General features: G+C 52.9%; 1 protein-coding gene across 10 annotated transcripts in view; it reads left to right on the top strand.

The window, feature by feature from the left end:
- The window catches only part of Jade2 (jade family PHD finger 2), a 48,943-nt gene extending 32,783 nt beyond the window's left edge, over positions 1–16,160 (top strand). For 5 of the 10 annotated variants that reach the window (XM_063268972.1, NM_001106998.3, XM_039085924.2 and 2 more), the window contains 5 exons: positions 953–1,069; positions 2,219–2,683; positions 8,342–8,459; positions 10,755–10,886; positions 11,546–16,160. In XM_063268972.1, coding sequence (XP_063125042.1) covers positions 953–1,069; positions 2,219–2,683; positions 8,342–8,459; positions 10,755–10,886; positions 11,546–12,351 — 1,638 coding nt within the window. In that variant the 3' untranslated portion in view covers positions 12,352–16,160. Of the gene's footprint in view, positions 1–952; positions 1,070–2,218; positions 2,684–8,341; positions 8,487–10,754; positions 10,887–11,545 lie in introns of all 10 variants that reach the window. The other 5 variants (XM_006246254.5, XM_006246257.5, XM_017597252.3 and 2 more) reach the window with 1 other exon arrangement.
- The last annotated feature ends 1,186 nt before the right edge of the window (positions 16,161–17,346 follow it).

Genomic DNA, 17,346 nt, shown 5'->3' with positions numbered 1-17,346 from the left:
GTCACAAAACCAAGCGAAAGGGCAGCTGATCCCCTAGTGCAGTAGGAAGTTGGATAATGGGCCTGCTCCTGTGGCTGCAGAGGTAGCCTGTGACTTGGAGGGGCCGTGGACAGCAGGCTGGGTCCATGGTAGCCATCTTCACTAAGGCTTTGTGGTCAGTTCTTCTATATTGAGATGCCTGTCCAGGGCTGTCCATGCCTAGAAGCAGGCTAGGAGACCCTGTCAGCACGTGACTCTTTCCTTCCTGGTTCCTTATCCAGAGGTTCCTACTGGGGTCCACTTGCCTTTTTTTTTTTTTTTTTGGTTCTTTTTTTTTTCCGGAGCTGGGGACCGAACCCAAGGCCTTGCGCTTCCTAGGCAAGCGCTCTACCACTGAGCTAAATCCCCATCCCCCCACCTTGCCATTTCTGGGGTAGGGGTTATTTGTGTCAGATTTTCATCTTGAAGGCCAGGACTGCTTTTCGGTGCCCTTTCTCCTGGTTATGGCAGAGAGACTGACCTCTTGAGGACCCCATGCTTGAGGGCCAGCCAGGTGGCTCAGCAGGAAAGATCTTTGCTGCCAACCCTGACAAACTGAGCTCCGTCCCCAGGACCTACGCAGTGGCAGGGAAACTTACTCCTGCAAGTTGTCCTCTACCTCCACACCTATGCCGTGGCATACATGAACGTACACATGTACACATGCACCTGCATGTCTCAAAGTCTACAGTCCCGGGTACATGCTTCTCCTAGCCAGCCACATTCGCATACATGCACACTCTGGGCCTGGTTCCAAGTGAACAGGTACGTGATTGGGCCAGGATTGGGAACTCAGACCTTCAGCTCTGTAAGTGTGAAGACAGAGAGGACTTAGGACTTGTGAGTTGAATCCACAACTCCGTCTGCTCACTATCTGGCTATGAGTGACTGGATCCCACCTGGGGACTGATGCAGCTCTCTGTATTCTGCCCAGGTCAGCATTGGCTGTCCAGAGAAGATGGAGCCCATTACCAAGATCTCACATATTCCCGCCAGCCGCTGGGCCCTGTCCTGCAGCCTCTGCAAGGAGTGCACGGGAACCTGCATCCAGGTATGTGGCCTGCTTCCTTCTGTTACCCGGAACTGCCGTGTTACCAGACAGAAGCACCGAGGTACCTGAAATACCAGTTCTTACCACCACCTAGCCCCTGTGGCTACACCACTGATGGACCCTAGAGGCTTAGGACAACAAGGTCCACCTGTGTACTTCACCCACATTCAATTGTCCCCAGGCTTCCAAGGAATGGGGACAGACCCCACCCGTGGAATACTAAGAACTTGGCTTTCCCCACCAGAGCAAGTGTCCCTGGGCTCGATGATTCATTGGCTTTTTAGACTGGAACCCTGACATGTGAGAGGAATAGAAATCTGAATTCCTCTCCAGCTCAGCAGATGTGCCTTCCTGACCTAATACAGGGGCTTACTGGTCTACCTGTGATGGCGGCTCCCATCTTGGTGATCATCAGGATCACCTGAGGCATTGAAACCACAAGAAGCTGTAAGCTCTAGTGGCTCTGATTCAGACATGAAGGGGGGGTGAACTTCCTTTCTTTCACAAAGCAGGGTTTGCCAGTATGGCTTCTGGTCTGTGCTGTGGGGTAGAAGCTCTCCTTGGTCCCTCTCATCTCCCCAAGAACACAGTCATCCTTGCAAATGTGCCTCCACCCCATTTATTAGACCTCCAGAAGGGTTCTGGACAAGGTGGCGATGGTACCCGATGTTGGGTACACTGTTGATGAACAGGTTCCAGTGGTCCAGTCCCCATCGAGGGCTGGGAGGAATGGTCAGAGCCTTTACCTGCTTCGATAAGAGAAGGTGGAGATCCAGGTGCTCTCAGAGAGTAGCACCAGGACAGACTCCTGGCTTGGATGACAGTTGCAATAGAGGAGACTGTGACCCTCTTCAGGCGTTTACCCCTGTCCTCTAATCCCAAAGTCACTTGCCCACAGGACAGTGCTTCTTGTCCCCACAAAGGGGACATTACCTTCTGATTCTTGGCTCCTTCAGTATGTTTGGAATTCGCTGTCACCTCTCCAGGTGCCCCAGGGCTCCTGTTTCTCCTTTAATGTTGGAGCCTGTGCCATTTTACATAGTGTCTCCCCAGCACTGTGTGTGTTCCTCGGTGCTTAGACCCCCCCCCCCCCGCCCGCCCGCGCCCAGCGCTCCTTTAATGCCTGACGCGCCCTTCCCTTCTCTCCAGTGTTCCACGCCTTCCTGCCTCACAGCATTCCACGTTACCTGCGCCTTCGACCGAGGCCTGGAAATGCGGACTATATTAGCCGACAATGACGAGGTCAAGTTCAAGTCACTTTGCCAGGAGCACAGTGATGGGGGCCCTCGAAGTGAGCCTAGTTCTGAGCCTGTGGAGCCCAGCCAGGCCGTTGAGGATCTGGAAAAGGTGACCCTACGCAAGCAGCGGCTGCAGCAGCTGGAAGAAAACTTCTATGAGCTGGTGGAGCCAGCTGAGGTGGCTGAACGGCTAGACCTGGCTGAGGCACTGGTGGACTTCATCTACCAGTACTGGAAGCTGAAGAGGAGAGCTAATGCCAACCAGCCACTGCTGACGCCCAAGACTGACGAGGTGGACAACCTGGCCCAGCAGGAGCAGGATGTCCTTTATCGACGCCTGAAGCTTTTCACCCACCTGCGGCAGGACCTGGAGAGGGTAAGTAGCCCTGGTGGGGTGGGTGGAAGGGACAGCCAAGAGGAGGGGGAGGGTAAAGGCTAACAGGATTAGAAGGCACAATGGGAGGAGAGATACTCATACTCAGTCTTTGAGTCTCTCTTGTTCCAGCCATTTCAGAGGTCTTGGTGAAGGTGACCTGTGGAGACAGGAGTCAAGGCTACTGGAGCCCACTTGCCTGCAGTTTCCCTTCTGACCTTTATAGATGGTGACTGAGACTAAAGGAGCCAATGTTACCCAAAATACCTCTGTCCTGACATATTAAGAATAGGGGTTGGGGGGGTTGGGGATTTAGCTCAGTGGTAGAGCGCTTGCTAGGCGCAAGGCCCTGGGTTCGGTCCCCAGCTCCAGAAAAAAAAAAAAAAAAGAAGTAGGGATTGGGATTGTGGGGTTATCTAGTTACCAGGCATGCTTGTGCTGGCCAGAACTGGGTAGGCAGGGGTGAGTGGTGCAGGATGTGATTCCCATAGGCTGCCAGGCAGGCAGAGAACAGGGATCGGGTCAGATGACACACACCAGACAGACATTGCCCCACAGAGGCGTTCCCAGGCCTGGCCTGGGTGACCAAGCCACATACACTTTCATCTTTGTTTTAGGAATCGGGGACAGAACTGTGGCTTGTTCTCTGGTGGTCTGTGTGGGGCTGAGGAAGGTGAACGTGTCTAGATCATAGACCAGTCCTCTGAACCCAGGAGCCGCTCCGTCATCTCCTTTCTGAGCGTTGAATTCTAGAGTTCAGAGAATTGTAGGATCATGTCGGTATCCTTCACAGACCCAGTGGACGTGTCATCCCTTCTGGGGCTGTGTTAAACAGTCCTGATTGGAGGCCTCAGAGGGTCTTTGGAATTGGCTGCTCTTTTTTGCATCTGGGCCTCAGTGAGCCGGTCTGTAAAATGGTTGGGGTATCCCAGCAGGTGATGTGCCATGAAGGGAGCTACACTCAGCCGCCTGACACCCCCCCCCCCAACACACACACACACTTGCTAACATCTGCCCTTGGGCCTGGGCAAGGAAGAAATGACCCTGATGGCCAGAAAGTGAAGGAAAGGTCATTCAGAATCACATGCCTCAGGTTCAGCATGGCAGAGGGAAAAGCTGGCTATGATGTAGCCAACACTTGGGAGGCGGGAGGGCAGCTCAGCCTCCCCAAGTCCCCGCCCCCCAGGTCTTCAGTCCTCTTGTTCGCTTCCTTCCCAGAGGACTCATCAGATGTTACCTCATGCTCTGTGTAAGTCAGCCCCGGTGTGTGGCTTGCACGTAACTTAACTTCCTAAAGGCTAAGTGAGAAAGACCTTTGCTGCCCCAAGAATCAGGTCCATCCCCACTGGGCTCCAGATGGTCGAATGATTGACAGGAAGAAGCTTTAGAGAAACTTGTCTCCTCTGGCTGAACTTGGGTGGGGGTGGGCCTCAAGAAAAGCAGCACTGGCTGTTTGTAGTTTTGTAGGTTTTCCGGAGAAAGTGCATTCTCTTATCATTCCTCCATCCTCCCAACCCCGACGTCAGCTAGGACAGGGGCCACTATCTGAGGCTGGCAAATGTTGCTATGCCAGCAAGCTGCCTGGGTAGGCACCAAAGGCTCAGGGTATATAGGGCAGCCACACACCCCTCCAAGGACAGCTGACACCCATCTGAGCATCTAGTTAGGGTTTTACTGCTGGGAACAGACACCATGACCATGGCAATTCTTACAAGGACAACATTTAATTGGGGCTGGCTTTACAGGTTCAGAGGTTCAGTCCAGTATCATCAAGGCAGTGTCCAGGCAGGCATGGTGCAGGCAGATTTCTCCATCTTCATCTGAAGGCTGCTAGGAGAAGACGGGCTTCCAGACTGCTAGGATGAGGGTCTTAAAGCCCACACCCACAGTGACAACCTACTCCAACAGGGCCATACCTTCATAATGCCACTCCCTGGGCTGAGCATGGATAGACCATTACAAGGTGTGAGAGCCTACTTGGGACTCTATGAAGTCTCTTGGGAGCTTTAGACAGAGGAAACCTAGGGGTTGGGCGGGGGTGGTGGTGGCAGAGGTTGTCTAGTTACCAGGCATGCTTGTGCTGGCCAGAACTGGGTGGGCAGGGGTGGGTGGTGGAGGATGTGATTCCCATGGGCTGCCAGGCAGGCAGAGGACAGGGATCAGGATAGATGACACACACCAGCCAGACATTGCCCTACAGAGGCATTTCCAGGCCTGGCCTGGGTGACCAAGCCACATACACTTTCATCTTTGTTTTAGGGATTGGGACAGAACTGTGGCTTGTTCTCTGGTGGTCTGTGTGGGTCTGAGGGAGATGTGTGTGTGTGTGTGTGTGTGTGTGTGTGTGTGTGTGTGTGTGTGTGTGTGTGTGTGTGTGTGTGTTGGGTGGGGGAGGGATTTTGGGAGACTGAAGAAGAAAGCTATCAGAGATAGCAATGAGACCCAGCACCAGAAGCCCAGCCTCAGTCCCTCTGAGAGCTACATGTCGGTGACTTAGACCACTGGAAAGCACCAAGTACTCTGTGGGGTGGGACAGTCTTCTCTACAAGGCCCCATAGTGACAGTGGCCTGGCCTGCAGGCCCAGTCTCTAACCATGGCCTGGGGCCAATAGCCGAGAGTACTCCACTTTTGACTAGGCACCAGGCCAGCTTGGTTCTGCTCCTGTAGTCAAGGGGCAGGACAAGGCTGGAGTTAGAGGCCTTGGGTGGTCTGGCTCTGTACTGATCTGGCCTCCCCCACAACTGGTGACTTTCTATTTCCTTTTCCATGAACTAGAAGTAAGGATCCAGCTGACCTTGGGGTCAGGGTCAGGGCTAGGGGTCATACAGGGACAGTGGCCTCCACTTTTAGTTGTGTTGTTTGAGGCTCCTTCTCACCCTGTAGCCCAGGCTAGCCTCACCCTCTCAAGTGTTGGAATGATAAGGACACTAACCCCTTCCCTAGCACATTGAAGGTTGATTTTTTTTTTTATTTCCGTTACCCCCATAAGCAGTTCAGCTCTTAGAAGAGAGGGGAAGCCTTATATTCCAAGAGTGGGCTTTACAGAGCCGTAAGGCCTGGTGCTCCAGCATGGGCATCTTCCCTAATGGTTCAGGAGCAGGATTGCCACCAGCATGAAATCAATTTTACGGCCAACCCAAAAGATATGCTTTCCTACAAATTTCAGCCGCAGGCCTGGACCTTGGCAGGCGGCGTGGATGGGCACGGCTACCACAGCGTCCAGAGTTATTCACGGCTGACAGAAAAATTGCAGTAGTGGACATCAGCCTGCAAATGCCAGCTCATGTCCCCTAGCAACCGTGCTGACTATTAGGCCCTGCAGGACATGGTTGTGGTTCTTGCTATAAGAGTTATTTCAAAGACTGAATGGACCATGTGTGAGAGCCAAGAGGGTGGCCAGAGAGATGAGTATGTGGTAGCCTCATCCTGCTGCCCTCCGAAGGATGGAGAGGAACAGTGGGGAGCAGATCCTGCCCTTTTTTGACCTTGCCATCTGCCTCCCTGTTGGTCCCTATATTGGGGTCCCTCGCCAAATCCTTAACAGCACTTGGCTGGTGGACACAGTCACTCTGTATCAGTCAGCACTCCATTCTCCAGGCCTTTGTCTTCATTCAGTCATAATGGAGAAAGGGCCCACCCCAACAGGGGATGACTTCATCTTGGCTAATTTTATCTTCTGAGACCTTGGGTCCCATTCTGAGGTTCCCAGCAGGAAATCTTGAGGAATTCCACCCATATAGAGGCCCTGGAAGGTGTAAGGCCACCAGGAAGTGGTCTGATTTGCATTTCAAGAGCATTGCTGTGGGATGGTTTTTACTGTCCCTGGGATGGGATGGGGGATGGGGCAGGGCGGAAGCAGGCTGTGAAGAGAGCTGGTGTCTGTCACAGGGAGAGACTGGTGTAACTGTACTGATAGGTTGGTTGTGGGTGTGGGCCCAGAGAGCAGGTCGTGGGGAGAGTCCAGTTTTCAGCCTTGATTCCTCCATTACTCCTCTTTGCCCAGAGGGCACGGTGCCTGCTCACACACACCCCCAACCCAACCCACCCCTGCTGCCTGTGCCTGTTTCCAGTACACTGTCACCACGGGTCCTGGTAGACCTCCTGCTGGGCTTAGGTGTCTCAGTTAGGACCACCTGGTCCTGGGAGTACTTCCCAGGATGGTAAGCCTTGGGAAGAGAGAAACACTGGCCCTGTTGCTTTCTACACATTTATCCCAGAACATAGGAAAGCACAGAACTAGGCTGAAGTGCAGGAGGAAGAGAGCAGTGTGGAGAGGAGGTTGATTGACTGCGTCATGGTAAGAGGTTCACAGGCTGCTAGCAATGGTCAAAATCCAGGGCTACCCCTTGAGGAAGGGGCTGGACATGGGAATTGGTAAAGCTGGGGTCAGTAGTGGGTGGACCACGGTGGCCTGGTGTTGACAGTGCAGGTCATATCACAGGGACTGTCACAGCAGAGAACATATTAAATCCCTCCTGTTGCTTCTGCCCACTGCACTGGGTCTAGAATCTCCTTCACAAGTAGTCTCAGAGAGGAAAGGAAGGCCACACCTGATAAAGATCTGCTCATACTACCTTGAGCTAGGAGGAATGGGGTCGTGCCAAGAAGGAGGGGTTCGGGTTGGGGATTTAGCTCAGTGGTAGAGCGCTTGCCTAGGAAGCGCAAGGCCCTGGGTTCGGTCCCCAGCTCCGAAAAAAAGAACCAAAAAAAAAAAAAAAAAAAAAAAAAAAAAAAAGGAGGGGTTCTTTTTTGTTTTTTTGTTTTTTTTTCTGGAGCTGAGGACGGAACCCAGGGCCTCGCACTTGCTAGGCAAGTGCTCTACCACTGAGCTAAATCCCCAACCCCGTGAAGGAGGGGTTCTTAATTAAAGGTAACCCAGGAGGCTTATAAACAGAAGAATCTAAGACCTGAAGCCCACCTGGGGACTGGGTAAAGGCTCGAGTCGGAGTGGGATTCAAACTGAGTAGCAGTGGTTGGTAACTGGCCCTATTTCTGGAAAACTCCACATGAGCCCGAAGGTGATATCAGACCAGACTGAGGGAGCGACTCCAGGGCTGGAGCCTGTCGTGAGGCTCCAGAAGTGTGTGAGAGAGCAGTTGTTGGGGGATGGTGGCTCCCTGTACAGGCAGTGACAGGTCTACTTCATATCCTGCCAGCCAACCTGAAAAAGGTGTGCCCGTCCTCTAGGCCAAACCAGGTGACTTCAAAGCCTGCTGTGGGGACATTTCCCAGCTGGCCCCAGGGAGTCAGGGGCTGCCGTCCTTTATAAAGTAAGGTATCACGTTGCTGTGGGTATGGGAGCATTGGCCCGAGTGGAGGACCCTGGCTCAGGTCCCGGGATAGCAGGAAGACATGGGAAAGTTCTTCTGCTTGCGACTTCGTGCTCATTTGAAGCTGCAGCATACCTTGGGGGCAGGCACTGGATTTTGCCCTGACGGTTGTATCTGCAGAGTTGCTTTACTGGGAAGGGGCGGATGTTACAGAGGAAGAGGGGTGTGCCAGTTCCAGACCAGGTACACCCTGCACGCTCAGGGTTTGGGAGTGAATTCTCAAATGTCTTAAGCAGAGGGGAGTTCAAAAGACTGCTCTTTCCAGCAGCGAAGCCCCCTTGAGATGGCTGGCAGTAAGTGAGATGAGAAACCTCTCTTGTGTCTCCTCAGGTGAGGAACCTGTGCTACATGGTGACAAGGCGGGAGAGAACGAAGCACACCATCTGTAAGCTTCAGGAGCAGATATTCCATCTGCAGATGAAACTCATTGAGCAAGATCTTTGCAGAGGTAGGCACAGCGCCCCCTGCTGGGAAGGTGTGTCTTTGGGGCCTGGAAGAGCACGGAGCCCTTCGCTGTCCCTTCTCACCGACATTATAATCATTATCAGGTCCATATGGGAACCTGTCAAGGCCCTGGCTATGCTGATAGCAAGAGTTTGGACTATGGCTTTCTCAAGCCTCTTCCCTTGGGGGCATCACTGGTGCCCTGGGATAGCCCAGTTCTGTCGACGGTGGCTTAGCTTGCACAAGGACAGGTGCAGACCCACAATCTTCGTGGCTCTGCTGGGTTCAAGACAGGCCGGAGCTGGTCAGCCCATGCCTCCTTCCCCCTCAAATCCCCCCCTCCGCACAACAAACCCTGATATACATAAGTAAGGGTTCAGTCCTCAGAAGGCAGCTGTGTGGGGATGAGGCTGGGTCTCCCTCTCTGTGGTGTCATGGGATGAAATTCAGGCTCTGATCAGCTGTGCATAGCATGCATTTAGCAGATGGAGAAACCAGGAGCAAAGGTCTTGACACTGACCGAATTGGTTAGTTAACGGGGCTAGTTAAGGAAAATAGGCTTAACGCACACACACCCATGCACACACGGCACGGGAATGTTATTTACGCTCAGATGTTGAACATACCCAGCAGACACGGCTAGGTAGAGAAAGCTTTGGAGATGTGCCTGCCACTACCGACTCAGCTGATGGGTCATTCTGGGGCTTGAGTTGAGGAGGTGAGAGCTACTGGGCTGCTGCTGTTAAGAGTGAATGGTTACCCCCATTTCTGCCAGTAGCCGAGTTGCTCCATTTAACCTTTGGGGTTACTAGTATTCATTAAAGCCAAGTGTGGTGGTACACGCCTGTAGAAGAAGGGGTCTTAGAGGCTCAGGGATTAAGAGTGCTGGCTGCTCTTCCAGTGGCTATGGCTTCAATTGCTGGCACCACATGGTAGCTCACAACTTCTATACCTCCAGTTCCAGGGCATCCAGCGCCCTCTTCTGGCCTCTGAGGAACTGGGAGCAATGTAGCTTACTTGGTAGGGTGATTGCCTAGTCTGCACGAAGCCCTCCCTGGGTTTGATCCCCAGCATTAAAACCAGACGTGTAGGTACACATCTGATCCTAGCGTTTGGGAGGTAGAGGCAGGAGGATAAGGAGTTCCAGGCTGTGCACCGCTGCTTAGAAAGTTCGAGACCCTCCTGGACTTAGAAGAACCGTTTTCTTACCCATATTTGTTTTATGTGTGTGTTGTCTGCATATCTGTATGTGTGCTACATGTGTCCCTGGTGCCTGCCTGTGAAGGTCAGCAGAGCGTATCAGATCACCCCTGGAACTGGGGGTTACAGATGGCCAAGTACCACCATGCCGGGTGTTGACCCATGCAGGTGCCGGGAGTTGACCCAGCATAATCAAAGAGGGGTAAAAAGGAGAAGAGAAAATTACTGTGTTGATTGCAGAGGTCAGAGTAGGTCATGGCACTGTGGAACTGGCAGTCATGAAGCCTCCAGAGCTCTCCTGCCCAAGTACAGAAAAAAAGTGGAGCCCCAGCGTCTGCAGTCAGTGGTGGTAGAAAGGGTAGAGGTGATGAGGGGAACCTTTCTGCACTTAGGCCACACAAAGTGCCCGTGTTCAAGGAAGCACCTCTGGCACAGGATCCTACACACCAGAGAGTCTATACCCCAACCTAGAGTCTGGGGACCCTGCAAGTTCCTTGTCTGGGGTAGAAATCATCACTGCATCCTCAGTGCCTGAAGTGGACGCACTCGGGGGAGGGAGGGTGCTTAAGGAGGCTGTAGGGTAACCAAGGTGAGACATGTAAGGTCCGGGGGCCTGAGAATGTCAGGCGTGGGGTCTGAGTTACAGGCAAGGAGACTAATTGGCAAGGTCTAATTAGAGGCTCTGGGGACTGTGAAGAGCTCAGAACACGTCTCTACCTTCTTTTGACATTGTTCCCAGAAGCTTCCCTGCCTCTGCTGGGTAGCTGGGGTCTTGAGGAGCTTGGCCATGGTGGCAGGCCCAGAATCTAAGCCTTTTGTCTTCAGATGATGTCTTTCTGGCCTATATCCAGCTCCTTATCCTGGCATCCTGTCCACAGAGCATCCTTCCCCACCCACCAGAACTCTCCAAGGTCTGTGGCGTTTGTAGGTCACACTGAAGTCCAGGTCCCACGAGGACTTCTTGTGCCTACGTCTATCCTTCACAGAACCGTGGACCCTGTGTCTGGCACACTGACCCTAACCTTGGTACCATGGTTGGCAGACTTGATGGACAGTCCCCAGGCAGCCGCTCAGGTTTAACTCCCCTTCTCTAACACAGAGCCTTCTGGGAGGAGATCAAAGGGCAAGAAGAATGACTCAAAAAGGAAAGGCCGAGAGGGTCCCAAGGGCAGCAGCCCTGAGAAGAAAGAAAAAATGAAGGCTGGGCCGGAGTCTGTGCTGGGGCAGCTGGGTAAGTAAGGGGGCCAAGCAGTGTGAGGCCGAGATGGGCCTCTTAGGCCCTTCCTCCTCCAGGTGCCCACAGCAGCTCAGCCTCACTTCACTGGATAGAGTTCTGCTAGCTCAGGACCTGCCCTGGCCAGGGTGCTGGATCCTCCCAGAGGTCCCTAGAAGTCAGCACCAGACCGAGAGGGAGGGCAGGACTGTTCCACCCACCCAGAGTCTTCACTGTCCCTTGTGCCTTATCCCCTCAACCCAGCCACACCAACCTGCTGTTTATTCAACCCCAGCTGACCTTTCTTGAGCCACCCAGAGTCCAAGAAAAGTGACATCAGGTTCCCTAGTCAGTGCCACAGTAGATCTTAGTAGAACTGTTTCAGGGAGATCTCTCTATCTGGTGTTTCCTGGGCGCTGCTGGAGGCACAGACTGTAGATGCAGTGCCCCCTGGTGGCCTGTTTGCTCCTGACACTTTGAAATTCTTCCTTTCTACTCACTCCACAGTTTAAATAGCTGGCCCTGGGGACAGTCAACCTGGTGAGCAGGGGCTGGCTCCTGCTCTTTGGTGGCATTGGTAGGATGCGTAGACAGAGCAGGATGGCTTGCCTGGGTGGGTTGGTCACCTTGAGCTCACACACCTGTAGCATCTCACCTGCCTTTCTCCCACTCATCAGGTCTGTCCACCTCGTTCCCCATCGATGGCACTTTCTTCAACAGCTGGTTGGCACAGTCTGTTCAGATCACAGCCGAGGACATGGCCATGAGCGAGTGGTCTTTGAACAGTGGGCACCGGGAGGATCCTGCTCCGGGTCTGCTGTCAGAGGAATTGCTACAAGATGAGGAAACACTGCTCAGCTTCATGAGGGACCCCTCGCTACGACCCGGCGACCCTGCCAGGAAGGCCCGAGGCCGCACTCGCCTGCCTGCCAAGAAGAAACCACCCCCGCTGCAGGATGGGCCCAGTGCACGGACCACTCCAGAAAAGCCAGCCAAGAAGGCCTGGGCCCAGGACGGCAAGGGCACGCAAGGACCACCCGCGAGGAAGCCACCACGGAGGACGTCTTCTCATTTGCCGTCCAGCCCTGCAGCTGGGGACTGTCCTGTCCCAGCAACACTGGAAAGTCCTCCAACACTGGCCTCCGAGATCCTGGACGAGACAGTCCCCGCGGCTTCCGACTTGAATGTCCAAGTGCCTGGCCCTACAGTGAGCCCCAAACCCTTGGGCAGGCTCCGGCCACCCCGAGAGATGAAGGTCAGTCGGAAATCTCCGGGTGCTAGGTCTGATGCTGGGACAGGACTGCCGTCTACGGTGGCCGAGAGGCCAAAGGTCAGCCTGCATTTCGACACCGAGGCTGACGGCTACTTCTCTGATGAGGAGATGAGCGATTCTGATGTAGAGGCAGAGAACAGGGGGGTACAACGGGCTTCCAGGGAGGCAGGAGCAGAGGAGGTGGTTCGCATGGGGGTGCTGGCCTCCTAACTCACCCAGGCCCTACTCTGGTCCCCTACAAGGCCTCAGCCCAACCACAACTGCCATTTCCAACTGCTGAGTGTCTCAGACCCACCACTCTGTCGTGGTTTTATTTTTAATATAGAGAGAGTTCTGAATTCCACTCCGTTGTCTTTCCTCTGTGCTGGCCTAGGACATTAGGGTTCCTCCCGTGGCCCTGGCTACAGGGACTAGACCAGGTTCTACGTGCCACCCCTGTCCCAGCCCATGCAACATCGCCGGGCTTCTGGCTTGATGTAGACGAGGTGAGGGAGAGAGCTCAGGGCTCCTGCCCACTGCCATTGGGTGACACAGACTGTCGTTTGGGCATTATTTTGTGGCAGATGGGCCATCTCGGGGCCCGCCCCGCCTCGTCTCCCCAAGATTGCATTGGGGTCCATTTTGGGTGGGTGGGTGGGGGTGTCCTGCTGCACTCCACTGATCCCTAAGGAAGTATAACAAATGATACCCAGCCAGTCTATTCACTGTCACAAGCACAACGAGTTTCTATGAGAAAGCACTGAGGGGGTGCAGGGGGCCCGCTGGCTCCTGAATAGCTCACAACATCTGAGGCCCGCCCACCTGCCCGAAACCCCCCTCCCTTGCTGCTCTGTCCCTGCCAGTGTCCAGCGTAAGCAGCTCTGGGAAAGGTTCCCAGAAACCTTTCTGAGCTGTGTTCTTTACTCAGGGGACTCCCCAAACGGTCCTCCCCCTGTACAGGTGGAGGGCTCCAAGGGAGGGCCAGTGCCCAGCCCGGGACTTGGGGCTCAGATCAGCCCACTGCAGAGAATCACTCTGGGGCTTTAACTTCCTTTCTTCCTTTGGGGCCAGTCTTGGCCACAGTCTTGCTGTCTCCATATAGAGCCGGCCAGACCAGACCGTTTGCCTTTTGAAGTTTCCTGATCCTGCTAAGAGATGAGCTTCCTCAATGGTTTCCTTCTGGAAACATCCTTCCAACAAGTGTAGTGGGATCCCGGGGCCCAGGGCAGGCCACTGTTGGCCTGCTGGGGCTGGTTGAATTGTTGCTGGATCTTCCTGTATTCCCTTGTCCCTTAACGCCTTAACCCCCCTTTCCCTCCCTACTGTACCCCCCTCTTCCTTCTCCTCTTCAAATCCCCCCTTCCTCCAAGCCCCCAGGTAGTTCTGAAGAGTTTTGATGGAGTGGCCCCAGGGTGATAGATAGCTCAGGGAACAAAGGAATTCCGTGAAAACATTTTTTTTTTTCTTTTATGAATTACTCTTGGGTCACTTCCGCCACTGGTAAAGCCAGAACTTCTCCAAACAGAACCTTGCAAAAGTCCAGTGAACCAGTCGAATCATTCTGAGAATGCCAAAGAATCTTTTGACCATTAATACACAGCACAGCCCGGACCTGAAACTGTCGACTTGAACTCCCTTCTCAAAGGAATTGGTTAGCAACGAAGTTCAGATACTTGGTTACGGCGTACACACCTACAGAGAAACACACCTACAGAGAAGAGCCCAAGGCCTCGGAGGAGCTGCACTGCTGTTGCTGCTGCTAGCGCCGCCGCCGCCGCTGCTGCTGTTGTTGGTTTACGGTCCCTGGGCTGAGCCGCTGTGAGTGTGGTCCTAAACTTTGAGGACTCCCTCCCCCTTCTGAGGGGGTGGGAGAATCCTGACTGTGAATCCAGCGTGGTTCCCCCATCGCCACCACATAGATACGCAAAGAGCAAATACACGGGACCTTCACCCACCTCGACTCCAAAATTATCAAGGTACGACAGTGAGTTTTGAGCAAAATCAGAAACCAAGACAATGACTTCAGTTTGGGGATTGGACAAACATGTCTTATCCAAATGGACTCTGAGGGCGTGGGGTGGGTGGGCTCCAAGGATCCTGGGCATCCGGATGGCATCAGCTACCACATAGACTTAGTCTGCCTTCCCGTCTTGGTAGTATTGACTGCTCAGTGTCGGCGTCGGTGTCCCCACCTGTCTCTTGTTTACTGCCTTCGAACAGACCTTCCTTACCCTTGTGCTTTGGGTCACTTCGGGTCTCAATCTCATCTGCTGGACTGCCTGGTGGTCTGACCTGCGGGACACGAAGGGCATGGGGGCTTAAAGAACCACCAAATGCTGCAGGGCAAGGAAGGGGATGTCCTGACCGCTCTGTCCCACCAGGCTCTGTGCCACAGAAGCCCAGTTGTCTGTGATAATGGCTGGTTAGCAGACCCCTTCACTAGGCCAAGCCCTAAGGCAGTCTTCATCCGGCAGCTCTCCACCTGTGAAATGTCCATCAGGCCACGGGGAGGATGAGGATGTCCCACAGCCCCTCTTTAGTTCCTCCCAGGCCTCACTGTCTACGGTGTAGATGGCTTTGCCACAAATACGACCAAGGCACTTTTTTCCAGGCCAGAGGCAATGCCCACTCTTGCCCTCATCCACTACCCCTCCTTAGGGAGGGAGAAAGGACTCTGTGACTCGTTCTGGCTAATGTACCCCTTCCACCTCATTTCCTCATCACAGGCTAATGTGCAAGGAAAGTATTTTTCTGTATCATAAGTGTATTTTGAAACAAGTAAAGAAAAGAAAGATAGAATGCTCGTTTACTTTATTAAATGGGCTCTGACTTTGCGAATGGCATGAGAGTGAGTCTTTGCAATGTAAGGGCCTCAGGTTTGTTGGAGAAGCCAGCCACCCAGGTTCCTGGGCAGAGGTATTGGAGAGAGGGAGAGTGAGTGAGTGAGTGAGTGTGTGTGTGTGTGTGTGCATATGTGTGTGTGTACATAATGTGTATGTGTGTGTGCATGTGTGTGTGCATGTGTGTGCGTGCGTGCATGAATATGCATGTGCGTGCGTGCATGAATATGCATGTGCGCATGCATATGTGTGTGCGCGCGTGCGCGTGTGTGTGCATATGTGTGTGCATGCGCGCGCGCGTGTGTGTGTGTGTGTGTGTGTGTGTGTGTGTGTGTGTGTGTGTGTGTGTGTCAGAGTGCTGTGCAGATGTATGTGCAGTGCATGGATACCCTATGGGACTTGCTGGGTTTTTTGGAGACTCAACTGCCTGATTCTACAGGAACATTGGCAGCAGGTTAGACTTTGGGTTTCCTCACCATTGCCACATAAGGTCAACCTGTGCCCATGCCTGAAGCTCTGCGTAACAATATGTGATCTCTGTAGTAAGGTCCTTGAGGAGGCTACTCTCCCGTGCCCTTGGCCCAGCTGGCCACATTGGCCGAGGAGCCAGAGGTGTTGGAGTCGGGGGACCTTTGGTCGTTCTTTAAGCCACTTCCTGCCGCCTTCTCTCAAGGATGCACGCTTGTGCTCCATCCAAATCGATTGGGGGTGGCGGTGGGGAGGGTCCTATGAATGTCACAGGAGGAGATACCTTCTGTCTTTGTTTCAAAGAAAGTGATGTGCCATTTGTTAATATACAAGAGAAATATTGAAAATATATTGAAAAGAGCAATTTTAAATTATTTTTGGCTTATGTTGCAATATTTATTTTCTTGTATTAGAGAAGATTTCTTTGTAGAGAAAAAAATGTATTTTTCATTACCGCAAAGACCTATTTCTCCTTTTTGTACATTGTCCTCGTTCGCGACCCTTAACGAGCAATAGAATGTTCGGTCACCCCGCGTGGCCAGTGCCCACTGTGCCCTGCATGACTGTGTTGTTGCTGCTGCTGCTGCTGCATAGTTTCCGGCCCTGTCCTGTCCTGCTCACTCACAAGGGCATCTGGATCGCAGCCCCCACCAGGGTCTGTGTCTAAGGAGCCCACAGCACTCCTCGTGTGTTGGCAAATTCAGTTAATAAAGCAATGTTTTCTGTGCTGGCTACTGTGAGGTTCTGTTGCATTAGGTGGGTAGGAGACCTAGAAATCCCGTCGCATGCCCACAGCGGTATGCTCAGCGGGAGTCCCAAGTTCTAGTGGCTCACACATTCAGTACACACCGCTGGCTGTACCTTAGAGGGGGTGTCTTTGATCGTCAGGGTTAGCCCCTGGCATGCAGGGTCAGGGATGAGAAAATAACCTGAAATCAAGCCTCCAGTAAAGTACCCCATCGAAGGTAGGACCCAGGGAGGGTGGCTCTGAGAGAGTGGCAGCATTCCTTCCTGCTACATACTACTAAGGTGCTCTACCTACCCAACCTCCCAGTGGAAACCCAGAGAACCAGCAGTAATAAATGTGGCACGTGGCGTTGGGGATTTGGCTCAGTGGTAGAGCGCTTGCCTAGCAAACGCAAGGCCCTGGGTTCGGTCCCCAGCTCCAATAAATAAATAAATAAATAAATAAATAAATAAATAAATAAATAAATAAATGTGGCACGTGCATATGACCCCAGCAGTAATAAATGTGGCACGTACATATGACCCCAGCAGTAATAAATGTGGCATGTGCATATGACCCCAGCAGTAATAAATGTGGCACGTGCATTTGACCCCAACACTTGGGAGATCCAAAGTTACTCTCCCAATACATAGCAAGTTTGGGGGATGTTGGGGAAGTCATCTGAGGTCAGTCTCCAAAACCTTTAAAAAGATGGACTTGGTGTGCCAGTAATGCTCAGTACAGTCATGTACCGACCTCCACGTGTGCACAGTTGGACACACATTCCTTTTGTAAATTAAAACTCCAAACTTACTCTACCACAGCCACCAGGCTCCTTGAGATGATGTAATACCATAGTGACGTAAAGTGAGGTGAATTGTTTATTTCTAGAATTTCCCCTTTAATATTTGTGGATTTTGGATGAGGTAACATACAGATAACAAAACCACTCTTGGCTGGGCACCATAGCTCCGTAGGCTGAATGGGTGCACAAAGCCCTGGGTTCAATTCCTAGCACTGCCTTTAACTCGTGGGATATAGGGTATAGATATGTGACATCACGTAAGTGGTACCACGCTCCAGTTGTGACTGGTTCCTAATCATTTAGCCCAGGACCCTGAAGGCTCATCGTGTGTTAGCATTCCCTTTGTAACGCTTTCTCTCCCTCTGAGGTTGCGTCTCATGGAGTCT

The sequence above is a fragment of the Rattus norvegicus genome, chromosome 10, assembly GCF_036323735.1.
Source record: "Rattus norvegicus strain BN/NHsdMcwi chromosome 10, GRCr8, whole genome shotgun sequence".
Lineage (NCBI taxonomy): Eukaryota > Metazoa > Chordata > Mammalia > Rodentia > Muridae > Rattus > Rattus norvegicus.
The sequence above is the reverse complement of the archived record's forward strand: the minus strand, read 5'-3'. Positions and strand labels throughout refer to the sequence as shown.